The sequence below is a fragment of the Poecilia latipinna genome, unplaced genomic scaffold (assembly GCF_001443285.1).
Source record: "Poecilia latipinna isolate Pla-1442-1.1 unplaced genomic scaffold, P_latipinna-1.0 Scaffold24, whole genome shotgun sequence".
NCBI lineage: Eukaryota > Metazoa > Chordata > Actinopteri > Cyprinodontiformes > Poeciliidae > Poecilia > Poecilia latipinna.
The window spans coordinates 958,581-981,709 of NW_015112640.1; the positions used below are offsets into that span (position 1 = coordinate 958,581).

Below are 23,129 nucleotides of genomic sequence, written 5' to 3' on the forward strand. Positions count from 1 at the left end.
GTGTCCTCCTTTTCAATATGTGCTGCCAAAATATGAGAACTGCTTTGGGATTTCCCTCCGAGTTCCTACAAGACTGATGCATAAAGCAGGACCCATGAGGACGTTTGGTTTGGTTTGGAGGAAATAACCTCTGACCTCAACTTTAGAGAGCCTTTGGGTTAAATTAGAGCCAGACACACAAGCTAGGCTACGTTTTCCAACATCAGTGCCTGACCTCACAAATACCCTCACAGAAGAATGGTCAAATATTACTATTACTATTTTAAATACCACTAAAAATGGGGGTGTTATTAAAGTTCATGCATGTGTAAAGACAAACACCTCAAAACTTTTGGCAATGTGTCATGTCCTGAGGAGTAACGACAAGTACGAAATGAAAAACTAAAGCAAATCAAAATGGAGCAATTTGCTTGAGTGAATCCTAAATTGTGACTCCGCCTCTGTTCCAGGGCGCTCGAGGTTTTCAAGGAGATAGGGGACCGAAAGGGGACCAAGGGGAGCGAGGGCCCATAGGACAAACGGGGCCTCCGGGAAGAGCTGTTTTAGAACGAGGACCAGAGGGTCCCGCAGGGCCTGCCGGGGAGCCTGGGAAGCCGGGAATACCGGGCGTTCCAGGGAGAGCAGGGGAACTCGGAGAGGCTGGGAGGCCAGGAGAAAAGGTGAGGAAGACAAATGGTGCCCAAAATGAAGATCTTTTTCATTGACTGGGCATGCACAGTGAGATCATGTGTGTCTGTGTTTCAGGGAGAGCGAGGGGAGAAAGGTGACAAAGGCGAAGCTGTGAGTAATTATGTCAGACACATGTAGTTAGCTTTTACGGTTTTTACTGTCAGCTGATAATTGCCTCCATTTTTCAGGGCTTAATTGGATTAACAGGACCAGCTGGGCCTCCAGGTCAAAAGGTTAAGTCCCTCTACCTGAGAGCTTTTTTGTTTTTTTTTGTTTTTGTAGAAGCGTTGAAGAAAAATTGATTTTAAAAGTGCCAATATATCTTGCAGGGAGATTCGATTTTGGCTGGTACTCCTGGGCTTCGAGGCCTTCCTGGAGTGAAGGGAGAGCCTGGTGCTGCAGGACCATTAGGACCCAAAGGAGAGAAAGTAAGATACGAAGAATATAAAATCCCATATCAGCACCTCATGCTCTGTTTTGTGGAGTTATTGTGTGTTAAATATATCACAGGGTTTTGTGGGACCTAGAGGTGATAAAGGAGACAGAGGAGATCCTGGAGATAAAGGACGCGAAGGTTCAATGGTGAGATAACTCTTGGTTTAGGTTACAGTATACAAGCGTAATGAAAAAAGAAATACCGTTTGGGTGAAATGATGAATAAGTCTGGTTCTACTGAGAGGTAGATGTAAAGATAATATGATCATGTTTTAAGTTAGCCTTGGGAAAGTGCTAAAGCTCAGCTAGCATGAGCTTTAGCAGCGCTAAAGAGCTGCTCTGTTCATAAGAGTTTTAGCTGGGTGGACCAGTTCAGCGTTTGGGACAGAGGAAAGAGAACATCATATTTGAAAACTAACAAAACCTCACTTATATCATTTGTCACATTTGGTTATTGTAAACTTTTGGAAATGCGCTCATTAATTTTTCCAAACTATTAATTGATGTTCAGTAAGCTTCACATTCTCTGAAAAAGTATTAGCCATATTATTGATTTCTTCGTTTCTAACATATTTATGAAATAAAATATTTTAAATGATGATTCCTTTTTTTAATATTAAAATCCATTCAGACCATCCTGGCCTTGTTTGAAATAACAATTACCAGCTTATTAGATCACAAAGTTCCTGATTATCCACATGTCCTTTCAGTTTCACTTGCCACATTGTTACCTGATTGTTAAAATGCGGAATTAGGAAATCGCTTAAGACTCAACTGTCTCACAATATGACGAGAAGCAACACATCATGCTGCAATCTTAAGAAATTCAAGAACGGATGAGAACCGAGCTCAATGATGATGAAGCCTAGTCAAAATATATAATATAAATATTATTGTGATTATGTGGCCCGGCCTCAGACAGGCTTAGAAACTCTTCGGTATATCCGAATTAAATTGATTCTGCAGAAATGTAAAATACCTATTTCCAGTGATCACAAGTATTTTATGGTGGTCGTTGCTGCCATTTATGCCACAACCAAATATTATGTTGATGGGCCAGTTGCTTTTTCACAGGAATTAGATTGATTGGGTCATTTTTCCCTCTAATGAACAAAATCATTATTTGTCTTTTATCTTGAAACATTCTAAGTGTGGACATAAAAGTGCTTGTTTATATTGACATTCTTTTACATACATCTTGGTGATAAAATGCCATTAGGTTGTATGCAAGTAACAAGTTGTAAATAACATTCGTTGTCACTTTGAACTAATCAAAAGCAATTTAGAACGCTACATAAAAAAAATCAGCTATTTTAGAAACGTTATCGACACATAAAATCGTCATAAAAAAGGATAAGATGCTTTTTTCTTCTTTTTTTTCTATTTCAGGTAAATCTAAGCTTTATTTTAAGTGGCACATTTATCTCCATCCCTGGTCAGGGTTGATTGCATTTTGCATACATGTTGCAAAGTCATACATGTTAACAAAATGTGGAGATTGTTCACATTAAAAAAGGCAGAAAATTGCTTAACTTATTTCACAAAAGAGGATAATCTTTCATTTCACACATAAATGTATATTTGCTGTGTATATTTTAGCACTGTGTGAACATAAGGTACTGTTTTCACAATTTTATCAATAAGTGGTGTGTAATTCCAGGGTGCCCCAGGGGACCCTGGAAAACCTGGACAGGATGGGAAACCAGTAAGTGGATGTGCAGTTCTGAATTTAACGATTCTGAAATGATATTACTTGTAGCTTGATGTATTAGCATGGGGATTCAAACTGTGAACTGGTAAGTATTATTTTTGTTCATAGAAGTCAACATATGTTACGACAGCTTCATTTTTGGTATTTTACAGTGTCATTTAATCAGAAGCACACACATTTTTTTGAAAATATAGTCCACATAATGTCAATTCAGCTTTTTCTTTTTTTTTAACTCTAAAGATGTTTTTTATGCTCAAAACTAAAAGTCAAACTCACTTTTTCATGATTGCTTGTTTTGGATGTGAATAAAATGGAGGAGAGCTGCAGACATTAAGCACTTCCTCTCAATTTGTATTTTCCTTCTCGACATGTTGGAGCAGGGCTCTACGGGAGCTCCTGGTCCTCGAGGCCAACCAGTGAGTAACCCATTAGCCAGTCTGCTTTTAGACCTGACCTGCAGACTAAAACTACTGGGTTGGCTGCAAGCTCAAGTCAAACGGAGCTCTGTTTTTCCCCCTCCCTTGCGCCAATGCTTCATTGATCCCGTTGCAGCTGTGCACCTAACACCCAACTCTCTAACCGTCTCTCCTGTCTCTGTTCATTTTCTTTTCTGTCTGTCTTATTTTTTCAACACCTTCCTCCACCAAACTGTCTCCCCATGCCCCTCCTGTCATTTCCTTTTTTTTTGTTCTTTGTCTTTCCTCCTCTCCAGGGCTTTCCTGGGTTCCCAGGAGTTCTAGGCAGACCGGTAGGTTTTCTGCTGCTGGCTGGCATGCTTTAAGCTCTGCAGGAGGGAGGGAGGGTGGGATGTGTCACTGTGCCACCAGACACAAGTGGGTATGGACCAAAGTCACTGATATGCCTGAGGGCTGTAGATTAAACAGCAAGGAGCCTGAAAAGCGACAACAAATGGAAGAACAACCTATCATCACGATGCCGGCACTGTAATGTAACTCCTAGGCAAACTGAGCTGCTTTAATCTTAATTCGTATGAATTTTAAGCCATATTCTGGCAGCCTGGATAAGAGTCAGACCCTGATTGGTTCCTCGTGAAACGTCCCCAAAGGCACTTGTGTTGAACTCAGGAGGTAATATTTGAAGTTTGACTCAAAACATTTTAAGAGCCTCCATCAGGATCCTGTGTACGGCGCTGTGTGTCGGTGACTGTGTCTGTCTGTCTCGAGGTGGAGTTGCTCCGAACCATTCTGACTTACTGTTGCATTTCGTGCATGTGCAGCTGTGCCTGCTGTCTGTCTTATTATCCCTGCACAGTTCTGATTTTGTCATTGTGTCTCTTGTTTGCCTTTTGTATGTTTTGTACGTGTTTTTAATTTGTGTCTTTGTGTCTCCTTGTCAAATGTTGATGTCAAATTGTTTGTAAATGTATGACATTATTTGTTGGAGACTCATTATTGTCCGTTTCTGTGTACAATGTAGTGTGTGCAGTTTTATTTCAATGTATATAAATGTTGTATTCTGGATAGTTCTACATTTTGGGAAAAGGTCAAACTCTTTTTTTTGCTCTTTTGCTGAAAGTTTGAAGAAAAGGTCGCTGTGATCTATTGACAGGATGTAAATAACAAGCAGAGCTGCTGTAAAATCGTATCTCTGTTTGAGCTGCTCTCAGGACAATGTTGGGGATTTGTTTAGAAATGGCTTTTTTTACGAGCTAAGAGTCTTAACAGACTTAACATAAAAACAAAGAGATATTTTAATGAGCCACTAAATGAAACGTTATAGAGCAAGATAGTCGGGGAAAAACTAGCCGAAGTTCACTGCTGGAGAACTCCAGTAAAGAGCAATACTTTGGAGTCCCCCTAGTTGCGATAAACACTATTAGACACAATCTATACACAATCCAGTTGTTTGGGAGTGACGCCAGAAAAAACAGACTCTGTTCAGGATGTCACAACACTGTTTTTTCTGGTTATGTAAAAAAAAAAAAAAAAAACTACAAAAGTTCCTCATAGCCAGTGATAAATAGGGTGGAAAATCTACGATGCTGGATGCCTGGTGCTCCTTCAAATGCAGTTGAAGACTTCAGTGCATTGAATCATGACCTCTTTGAAGAAACCAGGAGATTCTAGATAAAAGTCTGGTTGCCAATGTCAGTAAAATGAAAATGAGTCACTTTTGCGTCTCTCAGGTACATGTGACCAAAATCAACATAAATGATGATTCAGCAGACTCCTCTTTCATAGTCAGCTGGTCCTCAGAAATAGAAATATTTTCTAAATAAAAAAAACACGTATCCTGTTCCAGACAAGAGAGCAAATGAGAGCACGATTTGCTGTCATTTTATCAGCAGTTTTTTATTTTTTATTTTTAATTTTTATTTTAACTCAGATTTCTTGTGGTTTTCCTCACTAAGTAAACCTACTGAAAACAAAGTATGGATTTTATTTTTCACAGTAGGAGATTATTCCACCACATAAAAATTAAATAGGCTTTTCTCACATATTTACCAGGGACACAGGTATCCACATTTGGACTGATGCCATTGGGTTATTATTGGCTCCTATTGTCCCGATTGCAAATTAACCGAAATGACAGGAAGGGCACAAAAAATAAATAAATCATTTGCATCGATTCAAGATCAGTTTTTCTTTTAGCCCATCAATATGTAGAAAAGTTGAGTATGTCAGTAATGAGTGCTGAGTCGTTTGGTGGCTTTTATTGAGCACAAACCAGAGTTTGATCCTTTAACTGTGTCCTCGAGTAATTCATGTGATTTTAGCTGGAAGCGCTTTTCATGGTGCATGTTTAAATCAGTCTGTTGTAGTAAGATTAAGGCCCTGAACTCCATGAGGAATGTGTTTAGAGTTTCAGCACTGCTCGGCAGCTGAACATCTGGAAATGTGTCATTTAGTAATTTTATAAATGAAATAGGTTCAATAAGGCTCCGTGGCGTACTGGAGCTTAGAGAAATTATCTACTCATTTTTTTCTTTTCCTCTTCAACTTTCAGCGAAATAGCCAAAACAATTTCCTAAATGTCAGAATGTTCCTTAGCATGTGGCGCGTGTGCCTGCACCTGACACTGCTGTCTTATGGTTTTAACATTAAATATGAAACATTTTCTCACAGGGAAACCCGGGAGAGCCTGGCATGAGGGGACCAACTGTAAGCATGAACACGCAGTAAAATGTGTTTTAATCGATAATCGCTTGCCACAGTTCAAAGCTCGATTTCCTTCTTCTTCTTCTAATAGGGACCCATGGGTCCTGCTGGCAACCCAGGTCCGCCAGGTGTAAAGGTAGCTTCACAGTATTTTCCAGCATTTCGTCATTTACAAAGTCCTGAAACTAAAAAACACATTTCCTTCCCGCAGGGTAATCAAGGAGAAGCAGGCGTCGGTTTCCAGGTGAGACGGCTGAGCCTAAATATTTCTTCATCCTCAGATTCAATGTCACAGCAGTCCAAACACTGAAGTTGTGGAAGAGATGTGCAGTGTTTGAGTTTAGTCTTCCTCTCTGTAGGGTCCTCCCGGTGCTCAAGGGAGCACAGGTCTGCCTGGACCACCGGGGCCACCAGGAGCTGTCGTATGTGTTGTTAAAAAAAAAAAAAAGCCAGCTTCCCTTCGGGGAAAACCCACCTTCACATTTCCTCATTGAAAACCCCTTGCTGTGTAACATAGATTATATTCCGTTAAAGCAATGTGTTTATTTCTCCCTACAGGGTCCGCAGGGCCCCCCAGGACTACCAGGCCAGGTGGTGAGTATTTAATTCTGTTCTGACTGCACCGTGGAGCAATGAGAGGAAAATGGGAAATGGAAGAAATGTTTTGCCCCTGAGGCATTTTTTTCTCTTGTAGTGAAAACAGGAAGGTGATTAAAGTCGATGCCAAAACATCTGTAACAAGACCTGATTGATAAATAGCAGCTTCAGTGCCATTTTTTTTCTTTTTTTCATTTGTTTGTTTGTTTGGCAGCTTAAAAATAAGCCTATGGAGCAGAACCTTAAGATTTTAGGTCAATGTTAGTTCTACCGTTCTCCTTTCATATTTGGTTTGATCAGCCATGCTGTTTGGGTGCACATATGCACATGCAATAAGTAGAATTGAGTGGAGATGTTTTGTAACTACACATGTATTTATAACAAATATGAAATGCACCATGATGTGGCCTGTTCGTCAGGGTGAAGCGGGGAAGCCTGGTGTTCCTGGAAGAGACGGGGTTCCTGGTAAAGAAGGACTGCCTGGGTTACCTGGAAAGCAGGTACTTTATACCTGTGTGTGTGTGTTTTAAATATTCTCCTGGTTCAGCACACGAGTCAAGTGAAGAGTTCAGACTTCTTGCAGAACTTAATGGTACACTTAGAAGGTAATTCAGCTTTGTTGGACCAACAGAAACATCTAGACTATGTGCTGGCCCTTCAACACTTTGATTGGCCACCCCTAATGTCGCATGTGGAGTTTCGTGTCATTCTAAGCCAGGTAGTCAGCCACTGAGACTTTGAAATTTAAATCCCAGATTAATTCAATGGTTTAACAGGTCCTGTTAAACCAAAATATGCTTAATTTCCTTACATTTAGACTCACGCAGACCACGGTTTTCAACAGGGCACCACATGTCGATCAGAAACTGCCTGAATTCACCAGCAGTTCATGTTGTGCAGCAGCGTCGTCCTCCTTGTTTGCTTTTGTCGACTCATCCTCAGTGTTAACATGGACACTTTGTTCCTCAGGGTATTGCAGGACCTCCAGGGCTGGCTGGCTTCAAGGGGGAACAGGGAGACAGTGGTCCTCCTGGGAAGGTGAGCTTCTTGTCTGTCCACTGGGCTGACACTGAAAACGACAATTATTCTGTCACTTTGTTTCGACCTAAGTTTGTCTTGGTTTTTTTTGGCAAAAACAAAAACACATGTGCTCAGATTGTTATTTATTTATTTAATAGTTTGTTTTAATTTGGCTGTTAGATTGACCGCTTTCCCATGTGGGACACAAAGCTTATGGCTCCTGCTGAGCATGTGCTGCTTTGGTGTTTAAATTGATGTAAATGCCTGAAATCTCCATCTTCTCTTCCAAGCTGTGAATCACCTCCAACCGTGATGCAAGCATTTAGACCTTGATGAAGTAGTAGTGTTGCTACACTATAGCATAAATGTGAGGCTGCCAACGTGAACTTATTCAGCAAAAAATAATGATTTTTACAAGGTAATGACTAAGTGGACTAAATATGAATCCACTTCAAATTGAAAATATTTGTACTTAAACAATTAAATACATGTTTCACTCTACTTCCACTTGATGGTTATACGTTATCACATTAAATATCAATAGCATACATTGCAATTTGTGCTTGTAAAAAGGACACAATGTCAAGAATATCCAAGGTATGAAAGCTTGTATGCACTATATATTTATCAGTTAGTTAAGCTACACTGCAGACTATGTTAGCTGACTGCTGTCAATGCCACAGCACTTTAACAGCAACATGTTAACATGGGTTTATACTGTAATAAATAATTATTTGATTTGGGCACTATGCTGAGGTGTACAAACAGAAAATCATGTAAGTGGCTCCCTAAGGCATCATTACAGCAACATGTCGGTGCTCTGTGGTGCAAGTCCTGGCCATAATCGCATACAATATTTCCTCTACACAGTCCATGTCATTGGCTGAATAAAACAACATAATCTATAATGCAACACAAAGCCCTGAAGGTCTGTGTTTTCTGCATCAATACGAATAGCCAGCCTCTTTAATGCACTCGGTTACAACAGGATGGCTCTATGATGAAGCCATCATAGAGCTCCTAAAGTGTAATTTGTCACTGTTAATGGTTCCAAAGAGGAACCATCCCGCTGCTGACACTGGTAGGTCTCCGCCCGCCTGCAGTTTCTGCTCTAACGACTGCAGACATTTGCAAACGCGACCGGTTTTGACTTGACAAAAAAACGTGCAAGTTCTGCCAGTGAGGATCTTCACTGAGACAAATTTGCCTTGTTGAGTCTCAAAGTGACAGAGAAGGTCACTTGGATTGTTTATTCATCACATCATCATAAGCTGTGTGCTCTCTCCTGTGATCTCTGCCGGACTTAATGGTTTAAGTGGCATCAGTAGGCATCGCCGTCAATATTCTCTATGGCGTCCTATAACCATCGATTAAACTGCAGCCTTCTGTGACGTCTTTTAACACGTCCTCCAACACCGACACTCCTTTGTTTGAAACAAAAAGTCAAACATTTTGGCCTGGTGCATTGCATTTGGATGCAAACACATGACTGCAGTGTTTCCAGAGGCACACAGTGGTGCACCGTCCAGTAAACATGTAAGAATTTAAGATTGGATGTAAATTCATCACAACTGCAAGATGAAACTCCAAGCTAACATTTCGGCTCTAGAGCACATATTTTATTCATACACGGTTTGGGTTACAGCTTCATTAAGTTGTTGGAAATGTTGAAAGCATCGAAGTTGCACTGAATGCAGCGTCTAAATCAATGCAAAACACAGCTGCGCAGAATAAGCTGAAAACATGTACTGCTTTTCATATTTTAACATATATGGTAATTGTTTTTGTCCTGAATGCATTTATTGTAGTTTTCTTTTTTTGTATGTACATCTCTGTTTAAATCTGGTTCTCAAAGGTTGACAGAGTAAAATATATTGTGTTTCTTTTTTAATAAAATCCTGTTTTTAGGTTTTTTGATGATAAATAAATAAATATGTAGAATAAAATAGAATGGAATGTGGTCATATAACCTAATCTGACCTGGAGCTGCTGGTTCTTATCTTAGTTGCTTTACAATGTTTCCAGAAAACACACACTCACACTCACTCATGCAAGTTTTGTGTTTTGTGAGCAGCCCCACCATTCAACAGATGTCCTGCTGTTCATAATATTGACATGAGTTGTGGTGACATGTGTCTCGACGAGCTCCCCCATTGTTAACAGCCTCAGGTTCAGCACCTTGGACAGAGCAACGGTGATGCTGTCAGCGAGTTCAGCAGTTTGATAAATGACCAGGCAGCATCTGCTCCACATCTACCTGCTGCTACGATCATCCCTCAGATATACTCGTATAAACACGTAATTAACTGATAAGATGAGATAAAAACTTTGTCCAAAGAAATGGAAATTTCTCAACTGATATATATATATATATATATATATATATATATATATATATATATATTTCTCCCAGAGAAAAGCTCTTGGCTCTAACCAAAGCGAATATTTATTTATTTATTTTTTTTTATTTTTTGTATAACATGTAAACTTCTGTTGTTGACATCTTTGGCAGTTTTCAGACACTTTTAAATTGTCCTCATATTTTTTCAGCCTCATCCTAAAACCAAGAAAACAAACCAGAGCTTTTGGCATCAATAACATTTTATTAAACTGTGAATTGTGACCAAATCCAAAGTGTGGCTCTGAAAGAACATCTCTCGCTGAAACAGAACGTGGCTGTGGAAGGATAGCCAGCATTTTTTCTTAGAGCTTTCCTCACCAGAAGAGCATGAGATATTTAAAGCCAGGATGTACCAGACCTTGAGAGCCTTGTTGAGAAAACACTCTAAGTACCTACACTGGACACGCACACACACACACACAGAAATATATATATATAAAGTGTTCAATATTAATTTAATCAACATGTACCTTCTTAATGAAGGTGTTAAGTAAGGTAAGGTAACTTTATTTATTCAGCACATTTTCAGCAAGAAGGCAAATCAAAGTGCTTTACATGAATTAGAAGGAAATACAACAAAACAACAAGCCAAAGGAAAGAGCAAAAGAAGACAAATGAAAATAAAAAAAAATTATAACTTCACATTTAAGAATAAGCAGTTTGTCATCTATAAACTATTTGAAGTTTCTCTGGATCCTTGTTCTGATAATGTTGATCTAATGTAATGGGTAGTTTCTCCAGATAAGCTTTCTCTGGATTCTAAGTTTTTTTCTAATTCCTGAATATATGAACTAGATGCTCATCTTATAAGTACTCCATCATTTATAAGCCAGAATGAGTTTCTCTGGATTATAATTAGCCAAATATTGGTCTTATTGATGTTTGCTGCGGCCTAACCAAAGCCACAAAAAACATTTGAGATAATGCTAAAGATTAGGATAGGGGGGAAAGAGGTCCACAAACTTTAAAGAACTGGAGCCAAAGACAGTGAAGCAACATGCCATCAGTTTTTTTTTTTTTTAATCATCTTTGAGAGACGTTTCTTTCATTTGAATCTGTACCTGCCAGGGGTATGAATAGTTTTGGGCTTATTTGTAGGTAGATTTTTTTTAAACCATTGAATATAATGCTGCTAAGAACAGTGACTTACATACACAACCAGAAAATGTCAATTCCCAACACCTTAGACTCTGAGCAAGGCTGAGATTGCGTTTATTGGATATCCTTGAAAATAACAAGGAGCCAGAGAGGATATTGATGAGTGTTGAAGCTTTTAATGGCAGAGCATTTTGTTATGCATTAACTTATCATAACAATAGCAGGTGTTTTTTTTGTTGTTTTTTTTTTTTCCTGTAAAAAGAAATCATAGTCATTTTCTGTATTTTTCTTCCCTCCCTCCTCCAGGCTGTGGCTGGACCTGCTGGTCCAAAAGGAGACAGGGTGAGTCACTGTTTATGTCGGCATGAAAGGTGCAAATAAGCTGTTTTTTTTTGTTTTTTTTCATTAGAAATAAGAACAGTAGCTCACTGCAGCTGACTGCTGATTCTGTCTGCTGCAGGGTCCTCCGGGTGTGACGCTGCCCGGTACGACTGGAGAGCGAGGCCTACCTGGAGAGAAGGTGAGCATGACCAAACGAGCTCGCTCTCAGTCAAAAACACAAAACAAGCTTCAAGCGTCTCTCTTTGTGAACTTCTGTGCTTTAGGGCAACAAGGGAGACAAAGGCCCTGCTGGCATCAAAGGAGAGAGTGTGAGTGTAGTTACAGAACAGAGCAGTGTGTTTTCTCTCATAACATTTTTTTTTTTACAATGTGTTACCTGTCATCATGTAAGGGAGTGGCTGGTGAGCAAGGAGAGCAAGGAGAGGATGTAAGTAATCAGCCTTTACTGCTTGTTCATGATTTCAATTTTGAGTTTCATCTTCAGTTTTTGTCATGAATCAGAGTGAACAACGAAAATGATAAACATCACATCTTGGTTCATTTATTCCAAGATGCGAAAAGAACATTTATTCAGAAATATTGCCCACTGAGAAATTATCTTTGCACTGTTTGGAGAATCAGTTGATAACTGTGAGTCATGCACTCCACAAATCTCGACTTTATGAAAGAAGAAAACCGTTGCGGAGGAGTTGCAAGAAACTACAAATATAAAAAAAAATGAACTAACTACATATAAGAGACAATGAAAGGACAGTTTAACTTTAAGGTCAAAGTGTCATCGTTTACTAAACCTCTGTTTTATTGTCTATTGCTGTTTTTCTTGCTGTCTTGTTTTATTTAAAACTCTACAACGTGATCTTGTTTATGTTTTTGCAGGGAGCACCGGGATCACCAGGGCCTAAAGGAGATAAGGTTCATCTTTTACTATGCATTTTAATTATTTCATCTGAATTCAAAGCACTTTGTCAGTGAAAGTAACAACAAAAATCTGTGTTGCAGGGAGAGAAGGGCCTTGGTCAGCCAGGTCCACTCGGTCGAGTCGGGCCTCAGGGTTTAAAGGTGCGTTACGGCTGAGGAAGATCTAAGAGTTTATCTCTACAATAGGCAGTGTCAGTGCAACTGACCGGATGTGCCACAGCATAAAAAACAGTCACCATATTTTAGGGTGATCCGGGGCTTCCTGGTCCAGCTGGCCCACCGGGCCCCCAAGGGAAGGCTGGAGATCCCGGACTGCCTGGTGTAAGAGGAGAAAATGGACAACCAGGGCCTCCTGGACCCCCAGGAGAAAGGGTTTGTGGACAGTTGCCATATTTTGTTTATCTGTGCCGTGCTTTGGGAAAAGTTTGGAACAGTTATGCTTCTCTCTTCAGGGCCTCCAGGGATTTGCTGGCCGTGCAGGAAACCCTGGACCTCCTGGTCCTTCTGGGCCTGCAGGGCAGCCAGTGAGTTCATTTTTAACGTTGCAGAACTCTTTTGTGATGAGCGTCTGAAAGTTTTAAACCAGGAAGTGGGGATCTGTTTTGCCTGCATCTGCCAATCTAATTGTAGCCTACATGAGTGTGACTGACAGCGATAAGACCCTCCTCCTGGCTCTGATTGGTTGTTTCCGACCTGTATTTCTGCAGATGGCAGTAGGTCAACAGAGAGGATGCAGAGGAGCCTGATTTTGTTTTTCACAAATGATCTGTCTCATACCGTCAGGACACAGTGACAATTGTAAAAAACATATTTTTCCAAAAGTTATGTACTGCAGCTTTAAAACTGAGGTAAAACTAATTTTTTGTTGATTTTTTATTTTATTTTTAATTTTTATTTTTTTACATGCTCTTGTCCTCAGTGTCGCTGTTCTCCTTTGGAAGGCCCCAAGGCTTTATTTTAGGCCCCAACATATTTTCATTACATCTGTTAACTCTGGAAAACAACATTCCTTTCACTGGTTTGCTGGTCATTAAATGATATTTTTTCTATTGTAGCAAATAGATCTGCTTAGTGTTGGACAGTAAATCGAAAAGTGGATCAATTGCAGTCACAGCAGCATTATTGTTATTATAACTACATGTTTCCCTGTGATGCAGGCCCAGTCCTACTTCAGTTTAGTCTTTATGACTAAAAATACACATATTATCTCAGATGAAGAATAACTTCCTTCATGCTAGTAAATGCAGCTTATAACTTCTTCTATTTGGAAATTCAACAGTGTCGGATGGTGATGAGAGTACGATTAACCTCCTGGCATCTCCTCTGATCAGATAACTTTGGTTTTACTTTGTTGTCTTCAAACCTTTAAAAATCTGGCCTTCTTAGCAGAGCTACTGCAGTACAACAGAATCCTGGTTTTAGCTTCCTGCTACTGGTTCCTGTTTAAGAATTCACAGCGCCACGTTATTTTAGAGAACTTTTATCACTCGTGCACATACCAGACCCGTGGGACCATCAAAACCAATTATTTTCTACAAATTCCTAGTTGCCAGTTATGAAATAGATTTGACATGGCTGTTTTTAGTCGCAGCCCGTAAGCTCTGGAATCGTCTCTGCCAATGTGACTGAACTATTTATAACACCTCTGGAAACGCTTGTGTCTCAGGTTCCTGCTCTGGCTGAGCCTGATACACTGACGTTTGATTTGTGGTGTCACTAATAGTGTTGTTTTTGTTGTTGTTTTGTTTTTTTATTTATGAGCTCCTGGGATTCATTGTAGACTTACTGTCTTGTTACTTGTTCTGATAGTTTTCATTGTGATTGTATGGACAGCACTCTGTGCAGAGTTTTTCCTAAAATGTCTTCCGTTAAATTGATAAGGTGAATATATATTTTCTATTTAGCTCAGTTTATTTCAGTTCATCTTATAGCACCAACAAATCTATCCTCGAGGAATTTAACAAGGCAAATAGGGCCAATTCATATATAACCACACAGATTCTTATTCAGTCCAAATTAAATTATTACAAATCTGATAAACTCGTCGCAATTTAACCATATTGCCAGATGTAAAAGTAGTTACAATGTATCCAATTCAATTCCAGGTGTAATACAATAATATATATATTTCATTTCTAGGGCTCTGCTGGTACTAATGGAGTCAAAGGTGACAAGGTAATTTTTTTTGCCGCTCACAAGCACGCTACCTCTGTCTTACTACAGGAATGCCAATCGAGCTTATTAAAGGTATAACTGTGTGTCTTCTGGTTCCAGGGGGAAATCGGTGTTGGAGTTCCCGGTCCCAGAGGAGAGAGAGGAGATTCAGGACCCAGAGTAAGAAGCCAGTTATGGGGACTGTAACAGTGTGTGTTTGCACTGAAGAGTAAATTTACATTTGGGTGATGGAAAACTAACTCTGCCTTGTTTGCCTTTTGTGTCTCAGGGGGAGGAGGGCCGAGCCGGCTTGGACGGGGACAGAGGACCATCGGTAAATATCAGAAGTTTCTGTTTTCGTGTGGCACTCGGGAGCATAATGCGGACCACCCGGGTGTTTTCTGAAATGCTTTCAGCACTCTCGTTCTCCTTTCTGAAAGCATGAAACGGTCTTGTTTGGAGGCATAATGGAAGCAAAGAAGCATCTGTCTAATGATTATACAGATGAAGAGCCTTTCTCACAAGGACACAAAATGTTTTCTGGACTGTAAACATATCATTCACTGTGTCTTTTACTCTCTCAGTGTTTGCGATTTTTAGGGAAGAAGGAAATCACAACAGCCACATGCTCTAAGGGCTCACAATGTTGCGTCTTCCCTTAATTTCCGGTCATTTATTGTTGAACGAGAACAGAAATAATTTCTTAGTGGCAGAAGCAGACATACAGTAGTCATCTTTACATGGAAACATAACGTGTGTTTGTGTTTTTCCAACAATCAGGGCCCACCAGGGATTAGAGGTCTTCGAGGAGAAAAGGTGATTTTCTTTTATTCATTTCTTTTCCCATTTTCACTTATCCTCAGGTAGTCCATCTTCTTCATCTTGAGTTTTATCTTCGTGTAAAACAGTGAACTAAATTTACAGACACCAATAAATCGTTTCACCTAATCTGTGTTTTTTCTTCTTCTTCTTTTTTTTAAATTTTTTTATACAGGGAGACGGCGGACTCCCGGGTGAGAAAGGAGATAAGGTTTGTGCATTTTAATGTGCAGCGAGCGCTGCTGCCATTCACTCTCTCGCAAAGAGTATTTGTTTTATTTATGCATTTGAAATCATTGGGAAACAATAGCAGCGCCTGATTTGATGGAGCTCTTTCTCTCGCATCAAGTTGGGTGAATGTAATGAATCTGCAGAATACTGATGAGCCGAAATGTGAAACAATCACAGAGTGCGAGAAAATGAACGAGGATAAACACTATTATTTTTCCTCTGTGGGGGACGAAACAGCACTTTCACAGCCTGTCCTGTCGCTCACAGGGGGACACGGTGCTGGTGGGAGGACCACCTGGAGAAAAGGGCAACAAAGGAGAAACGGTCAGCGGACGTCCAGTGGCACATTGTTCTAAGCGAATATTCATTCAGAGACAATAAGCGCCGGATTTTGCTGTTGTTTAACTCAGGGTGACAGAGGAGTCAAAGGCGCTCAAGGAGAAAAAGGAACGAAAGGTCAAGAGGGTCCATCCGGAGAGCAGGTAAATTTAAGTGGAGGGGAATCGATTGTTTGGTGTTTAATATGAGCAGTTTGAAGATGGTCGCTCTGATTCACAACTCTGTCAGCGTTACAGAGTTTTTTAATTTGCTCACAATGTGTGCAATGTAATGTCATCAACATGGAGCATACGGCTCTGGTGAAAGGTTTGCACACACTGATGGAGGAAATCGATAGTTTAATTTCTTTAATCGCGTGTTTGGACTACGTGTGAGAACGATTACGAAACAAAATACATGTTAAAAAAAAAACAAGAAAGAATTAGGTTCACAAGCTTGAATTTAATGTGGATTTTTTTAATTAGACACGAGGGTGCAAATATATACATACTTCCTTAAATGTACAGGTTGCATAGAAACCAGATTTTGTTTTTTTTTTCTTGTTTATTTAAACCAAAACCCTAATTTTTAGATCTTTACAAAGGATCAAAATGATCTTGTTGTACAATTAGGTCACTATGGAGAAGGGTAAGATCTCTGAAGTACTATAGCAACAAAGAAAGTCATAAATAACCGGAGAAAATATGGAACAACACTGATATAAGAAAAAAACTGGAGTTTTCTCCAAAATTACTAAAATGGGAAGACATAAGCCACTAGGATTAGTGGAGAAGAGATTAATTTTAGGATTCTGGCGTTTTCTTAACCTGATAGATTTAGAGAACGTTTGCAAGGCAGAGAGAGCAAATATTACCAAGCCACAAATGTAGCTGGTTTGTCCATGTGGGCAGCTGCAAATTTAAGTGAAGCTTTAAGGTTTTTATTGTGGGACCGGGCATCCTGCTCTGTCAGCTCCCTCAGTATGTGAAATCTGTGTCACTGTAAACAGGGACGGGTGTTGCAGCAGGTTTCTGTTTGTGGCAGAGCTTTGGAGGTTCCTGGATATTTCTGAACATTTGAACATCCATTTTCTTTTCACTTGACAAGGTCATTTAATTGAAACGGGACAAAGTTGGGTGTTGCAATTGGATGGAGATGTAAAATTTGTTTTTGAATTGGAAAAGCCAGACATCTGGGAAAACCGTCCCAAAACTCTGACCTCATCAACCCTGTTGAAAAAAGGTAGTCTTCTTAAAAAGCCAGGTATGTCCCAGAACACCAACCAATTTCGATTATCTCTCCCCTTCTGATAAGAAGGGTGGTAGAATATCCAGAAACTTGCTGACGGCTGGAAAATACACGCTGTTCAGGTGGAATTTGCTGAGGGACATTTAGTGAAAACGTTTGGGGAGGTGTGTATATATTTTAGCTTATATTTATCAATGTGGCTATGTATAGATTAAAGAAAATCCCAGACAAATTCAAACTTGTCCACTTAATTTTGAAATTCTGTGATGGATACAATGACATTCATCTCCACAGCATGTGTGTAGAAATTATGAGGATTATTCAGGTATCAATTAGTTAAATAACTTGGATCAACCATCGGCAAAAGGAAGAAAATTTGTGCAGTTTACATGCTGAAATGTGCCCATTATCAATGTGAGCATATTTGTCATCAGGGTCTGAGAGGAGAACCCGGAGAGCGAGGATCCACTGGTTTCCCAGGGGCCAGAGGCCCCGGTGGACAGAAGGCAAGTGACATCATTTTTAATTAGTAAAACCAAATCTGTCTGAGAAAAATGTTTAGACTGATAAAAACCATCAGTTTCAGAACACTTGATTTGAACGAAAAATAAAGGAAATCAGAGCAGAATGAATAAAAACTCAAAGGAGTAAAGCACAGATGAATTCAGAATTTGATTTAGTAACAAGTTTTATTTTGGCAACATGCAGAGAAAAGGCAAAAATCAACGAGTATCTCTTGAAAAACTGAGTTTTTATACTGATACAGACATTTCTGCAGTGGCATTTTTTTAAATCAGCTAAGCTGTGGGAACTCGTATTACTAAAGCAGTGACATATATTAATATTTCAACAGTTAATTAAGGACATTGTTGAAAACATAACTGCGTTTAGGGCTGCACCACATGTCCAGTGACAGTAGTTATATATATATATATTTTTTTTTTAACTGAGGACAAGAAGGATGCAGTTCTTGCAAGCATATTAGACTGTAAGTGCCATGTATTCAAATGTGCTTGCTTTTAAGATTAAGAGACACAAGCACCAACATGCACACACACCAAATAGTTGAAGGTCACAGAAACACAGGCTGTTATTATATTAATGTGCCCTGCTGGATGCAGTCTGTATTTTATAAAGTCAATCCTGCAGTTAGGCTCACATCTAATGTGCTTTCTGTAGAGCAAACCTGCCCTGGCACATGTTGGCAACCATTTTTCCAAATAGGGTGTGACAAGAAATGTAAAAAAATATATATAAATAATGTTAATTAATAAGTATCATCATCATCACAGCGTTTAGTAATAATCGCAAAGCCTTGGATTTTATCATTGTAAATTTGTTTTTTCTTTGTTTCTGTGCAGGGAGAGGCAGGCGATCCTGGAGTGCCTGGCGAATCGGTACATATTTCCACCCACTTCTCCATGTTCTGTATGTGCATATTTCACTAAGATCAGACACGCTGGACTCTGTCTTGTCGTCTTTCTTCCAGGGTTTACCTGGAAAAGACGGCCTGGCAGGCCGTAAAGGGGACAAGGGGGAAGTTGGTGTCAGTGGACTGAGAGGAATCAAGGTATTGTAGTTGTCTGTGTTGCATTGAGTGTTTGCTTATTATGCGGTTTCAAACTTCCAGTAGCCGTGGGTGATGGCTGCTTCAAGGGTTTGGAGGTGGTTTAATCAGAGTTTAAATCCCCTTTTAACAATCAGGTGTTGTCAAGTGTCAACCTTTCATGCAGTCACATTGTCATCCCAATTTAGAATGGTTTTGTTTTTAATAAAATCACATTTATTGGAATCCCTTTGTTTATTATTTTCAACCCATTTTTACCCGTAGCAGAGCACTTCTCCTTCTTTTGCTTCTTCTTCTCTTTTTAACATTTCAAAATGTTGGAACATCATTTCTCTGAGGGATCTCTGATCTTGACTTTTTGCAGTTTTTTTTTTTTTTTTAGATCCTGAATCCATTGTTCGGGGTTCTTCTCTTTTACTTCCTTCTCTTCAGCTTCCTGACAGCTATTGTCCTGTAGAGACTCCAATCTCAAGAACATTAATTGCAGTGGAAGAAGTCTGATTTTGTGTCCGATGAATAATTTCCAAGCTGATTTGGCCGTATGTCACAGACTTCTGATGTCCCGAGAGAGACATCTACTGACACGCGTTTTCTGTTTTTTGTTGGAGTACAAAAAGTTAGATTTATTTTATTTTAAACCTACAGACATCTTGAAATATTGATTTATTGATTTTTCTTTGGCCTCTAAAAAGTTCCCAGAGCCTTTTGCTCTGAAGAAAGAAACCGGCCCACAGCGTCTCATGTTGTCCTACATACTGACGAGTTAGCATGAGATTGTCATCCGCATCTTCATTCTTTGGTCCAAGCAAAACTCACCTGAGGTTTTGGTTGCAGACAATACACCCCGAACACCCAGTTGACTTTCATAAATCTTGTAATGGTTGTCATGGCAACTGGGTGACTCGAAGATGCTGCAGTTCTCTTAACAGTGAGCTTTGAAAGCGGCGTTAACCTCTGAGACATCGGCATAAACCGCACATGGTCTCATTTACAGTTTAGGTAAGAGTTACTGGTTATTAAAGACGAAGAAGAAAATGTCTGTCAAAGAGCACTATGCCTGTTACTACCAGGCATAGACGTGTCACTACTACTTCACCATGTAGTTTTAAAACAAACGCCCTGTGAGCCATGGAAATATAAAGGATTTCACCATCTGTCTGCATTTTTTATAACCGTGCTGAATATAATCAAGTTTCTCTTTGGGTTTTAGACGGCTGCATTTCTTATCATGCTTTTATCGTGTCCTGAGTGTCTGAACACACATTACCTATAAAATAACTTCATCCAGCTCCCCGTCGCTTTATGTCCGTGGTTTGTGGAAGTCCATTCTGAATAACCTAAGTGATCAGTAAGAGAACCCTCCAGCCAGATGGGTTCTCTGCTCAGCTGCCGTGGTGCACTTAAAGTCTTGCATGCCTTTTATGTCTGTCAGTGATGATCTCTTGTGTTTCCAGGGCGACCGCGGACCCAAGGGCGCTTGTGGATCTGATGGACCCAAAGGAGAAAAGGTTAGCTCCTAAGACAGGGAAATGAAAACCGGATGTGTAGAATAATACATGAGTGAACCTTTACAGGAGCATTTCAATAGATGAAAATATCATCAAAGATGAACGTCTTTATTATTTCTTTTCAAAACGTTTAACTCACATATAAAGAAACACAGGGGGTGTTTATTTCTGTTATTTGTTATGACTAGAGGAAAAATCTGTTTTTCTGAGAATTAAAATATTAAATAAGAGAAATCCATAAAGGATTTTTTTTAATTGGTCTAAAAAGATTTTTAATAATGTTGAACAACTTAAAAGTATGTCCATGAACTCAATACTTAGAGATATGTTAGCATGAATCAATGCGGCGTGGCATTTTTTAATGGCTGATGTCAGTGACTGTCAGCTGGAAAACATGATATGCTATGATAGTCTAGGCCATACCAGAACATTTATGTTAAACCTCATTTTATTTATTTATTTTTTTCAATACTTAAAAATTTAAAGGGTCTTTTATTAGATTTGATTAACATTTAAAATGTATAACTGTGTGTAATTAAATTCATATATGTAACTTTCACTTTTTGAGTAAATTGATTTAATAAATTAAGAATTTGATAATATTGTAATTTAGTTGTATCTGTCGGCAATGATGATAATAACTGCAAAAATGTCACTATCATAATAAACCTTTTCTATTTCTGTCTAGAGGTCTACATAAAAGTAACAGTGATCTTAAATTAAATGTTTGTTATTTTAATTGTCTGACATCTTTCCATATTTAACTAAACGGTGTGTTTGTGTGTTCAGGGGGATTCAGGCGTTCATGGACGATCAGGCTTACCAGGAAGGAAAGGTGAACAGGTATGAGCGATATCTGCACATAAAAAAAAAAGATTCAAAGGTGTTTAATAAGGATTTCCTGCAGCTCATTTTTGCTCTGTTCGTGTTTCCAGGGGGACTTCGGACCTGCTGGGGCGCCTGGTACGCCTGGAAAAGAAGGACTAGTTGGTCCCAAGGTATAAGGCAATATGCTTTCATTAATACTGAAAAATAATCCAGATGTCTAAACTAAAACATTTAATGTGTGGACGTAGGGAGACAGAGGGTTTGACGGGGCCGCTGGACCTAAAGGAGCTCAAGGAGAGAAAGGTGAAAGGGTGAGGACACGAATCTTAAAGTATCTTCTTCTAATCTAATCATTTTTATTCATTATACATATTCATCCATCATCACTGCGTCTCGCAGCGTCACCCGTTCTCAGGAAGTCACAAAACCTGAAATCCACAGTGAACTGCGTTTGTGTTTTTTTTTTTAAAACAGGGAGCGTCTGGTATCCCTGGTCCTCCTGGTCCCAGAGGGGCCGACGGGCCCCCCGGCTTGACTGGCCCACAAGGACTGGCTGGTGCTAAAGGCCCTGAAGGACTCCAAGGACAGAAGGTGACTCTCTGTGGATTAATCTGATTCTACACCTACAGTACATGAATTATTTATAGGGAGAAAAAGACAAAGGATAAACACATCTCAGAAGTCTATTGGTGCGCCAAAAATAGCGTTGGTTCTGAAGTTGGAGTTGACACGATCTAATAATAGGCCTGAGAGTGGAGGAAGGATGTTACGACTGATATAAAAAGATTACAGTCTTTTTGTGTTCCTCCTGTCTTTGTTGTCCTCTTCCTTTTCCACTCGTCGTCTTCGATTGCCTTCTATTGCCTCAAGTTGATTGGCACTTTGAAGGGCTCTCAGTGTGACTGGCTTGTCTGGTTCATCATCAAGTTAATAAAGCAAGCTGGTGATGGGGCGCATCGGGTGCCTGTGATGGACGCACCTTTCAGATGGAGACACTATTTTCTGCTACACTGACGAAAAAAAAATATCTTTTGTCTTTACTGATCTTCACTCCTGCAAAAGGGACACGGAAGGTGATAAATAACGATTTAAAGACATTTATAACTTCTACATCATCAGTCACGTTGATGCTGCAAATGGGAAAACTGCAGGAAGACATTGGGAGGGGAGAATCAGAATTAAAAAAAATAGATAATTGAGAACTAAAATGGCCCACCAGTCCAAAATGTTACCAAAGGCAACACCTGAACAGGCTTACAAAGGAAATATATGGTGCCTTCGAAAAGTATTGACAATGCTTGATTGTATCCAACTGATTCATACAAAGATCTGAATAACTGTGGTGAAACTGGATCGATTTGTAGTTTACTTATTTAGCTCTTGCTGCTTAAGCTGCAGTTATTTTCCTCTCGTCTAAATCCTTTCTACTTCATTTAAATAAGAGTCACATGGAAACAACCATCCATCCGTGATCTACATTAAAGTTGTGGCTCTTTTGACAAAAACAGAAAGGCACTTTTTTTTTTATTTGTGTATATATATATATATATATATATATATATATATATATATATATATATATATATATATATACACACATATATATATATATATATATATATAAACTCACACAACCAGCTTTGTCCATTGATTTGTAGCTTCCTTTTTTTTTTTGTTCACATCCCTATCGTAGGTGATTTTTGGTCCAGACCATTCTACTACAGCTATATAGCCCAATACTACAACTATATAGCCCAATAAAAAGTAAATTGCAATGCAGTGTGTGTTCCGATGCGTGTTTATTGGAAGCAGCATTAATAACTCAGGGCAGCATTTATTTGCCTCGTTGTGCTTTGTCAGTGTTTGACCCTACTGGCAGTGCACCAGTTTCCTTGAACAAGCCACTGACTGAAAACCTGCTAATCACTCGTACGCTCACACTGGACCATTGTTTTCTGTTGAACTCATCGGTGCTTTTTGTTCTCTCCCTCTTATCTGTTTTTATGTTGCATCAGGGGGAGAGAGGTCCAATTGGCCCTACCATGGTGGGCCCTCGGGGCATCCCAGGAATCCCCGGCGAGCGAGGAGAGCCGGTTAGTATTCTGTCCCTCACTGCTGAGGTTTGTTTTGTTTTACAGAATATATA

The 23,129-nt window shown here is 39.5% G+C and overlaps 1 protein-coding gene across 2 annotated transcripts in view; it reads left to right on the forward strand.

The window, feature by feature from the left end:
- col7a1 (collagen, type VII, alpha 1) overlaps positions 1-23,129 on the forward strand; it is a 77,359-nt gene that overhangs the window by 43,550 nt on the left and 10,680 nt on the right. The window contains exons 74-111 of one of the 2 annotated variants that reach the window (XM_015037447.1): positions 450-659; positions 745-780; positions 858-902; positions 999-1,097; positions 1,180-1,251; positions 2,765-2,809; positions 3,196-3,231; positions 5,902-5,937; positions 6,026-6,070; positions 6,146-6,178; positions 6,294-6,356; positions 6,493-6,528; positions 6,951-7,031; positions 7,501-7,569; positions 11,357-11,392; positions 11,511-11,570; positions 11,656-11,700; positions 11,784-11,819; positions 12,269-12,304; positions 12,392-12,451; positions 12,557-12,682; positions 12,763-12,834; positions 14,450-14,485; positions 14,585-14,644; positions 14,754-14,798; positions 15,245-15,280; positions 15,459-15,494; positions 15,782-15,838; positions 15,925-15,996; positions 17,515-17,586; positions 18,442-18,477; positions 18,570-18,650; positions 20,102-20,155; positions 20,945-20,998; positions 21,091-21,153; positions 21,232-21,294; positions 21,458-21,574; positions 22,999-23,076. In XM_015037447.1, coding sequence (XP_014892933.1) covers positions 450-659; positions 745-780; positions 858-902; positions 999-1,097; positions 1,180-1,251; positions 2,765-2,809; positions 3,196-3,231; positions 5,902-5,937; positions 6,026-6,070; positions 6,146-6,178; positions 6,294-6,356; positions 6,493-6,528; positions 6,951-7,031; positions 7,501-7,569; positions 11,357-11,392; positions 11,511-11,570; positions 11,656-11,700; positions 11,784-11,819; positions 12,269-12,304; positions 12,392-12,451; positions 12,557-12,682; positions 12,763-12,834; positions 14,450-14,485; positions 14,585-14,644; positions 14,754-14,798; positions 15,245-15,280; positions 15,459-15,494; positions 15,782-15,838; positions 15,925-15,996; positions 17,515-17,586; positions 18,442-18,477; positions 18,570-18,650; positions 20,102-20,155; positions 20,945-20,998; positions 21,091-21,153; positions 21,232-21,294; positions 21,458-21,574; positions 22,999-23,076 — 2,337 coding nt within the window. Of the gene's footprint in view, positions 1-449; positions 660-744; positions 781-857; positions 903-998; positions 1,098-1,179; positions 1,252-2,764; positions 2,810-3,195; positions 3,232-3,527; positions 3,564-5,901; positions 5,938-6,025; positions 6,071-6,145; positions 6,179-6,293; positions 6,357-6,492; positions 6,529-6,950; positions 7,032-7,500; positions 7,570-11,356; positions 11,393-11,510; positions 11,571-11,655; positions 11,701-11,783; positions 11,820-12,268; positions 12,305-12,391; positions 12,452-12,556; positions 12,683-12,762; positions 12,835-14,449; positions 14,486-14,584; positions 14,645-14,753; positions 14,799-15,244; positions 15,281-15,458; positions 15,495-15,781; positions 15,839-15,924; positions 15,997-17,514; positions 17,587-18,441; positions 18,478-18,569; positions 18,651-20,101; positions 20,156-20,944; positions 20,999-21,090; positions 21,154-21,231; positions 21,295-21,457; positions 21,575-22,998; positions 23,077-23,129 lie in introns of both variants that reach the window. The other variant, XM_015037437.1, reaches the window with a different exon arrangement.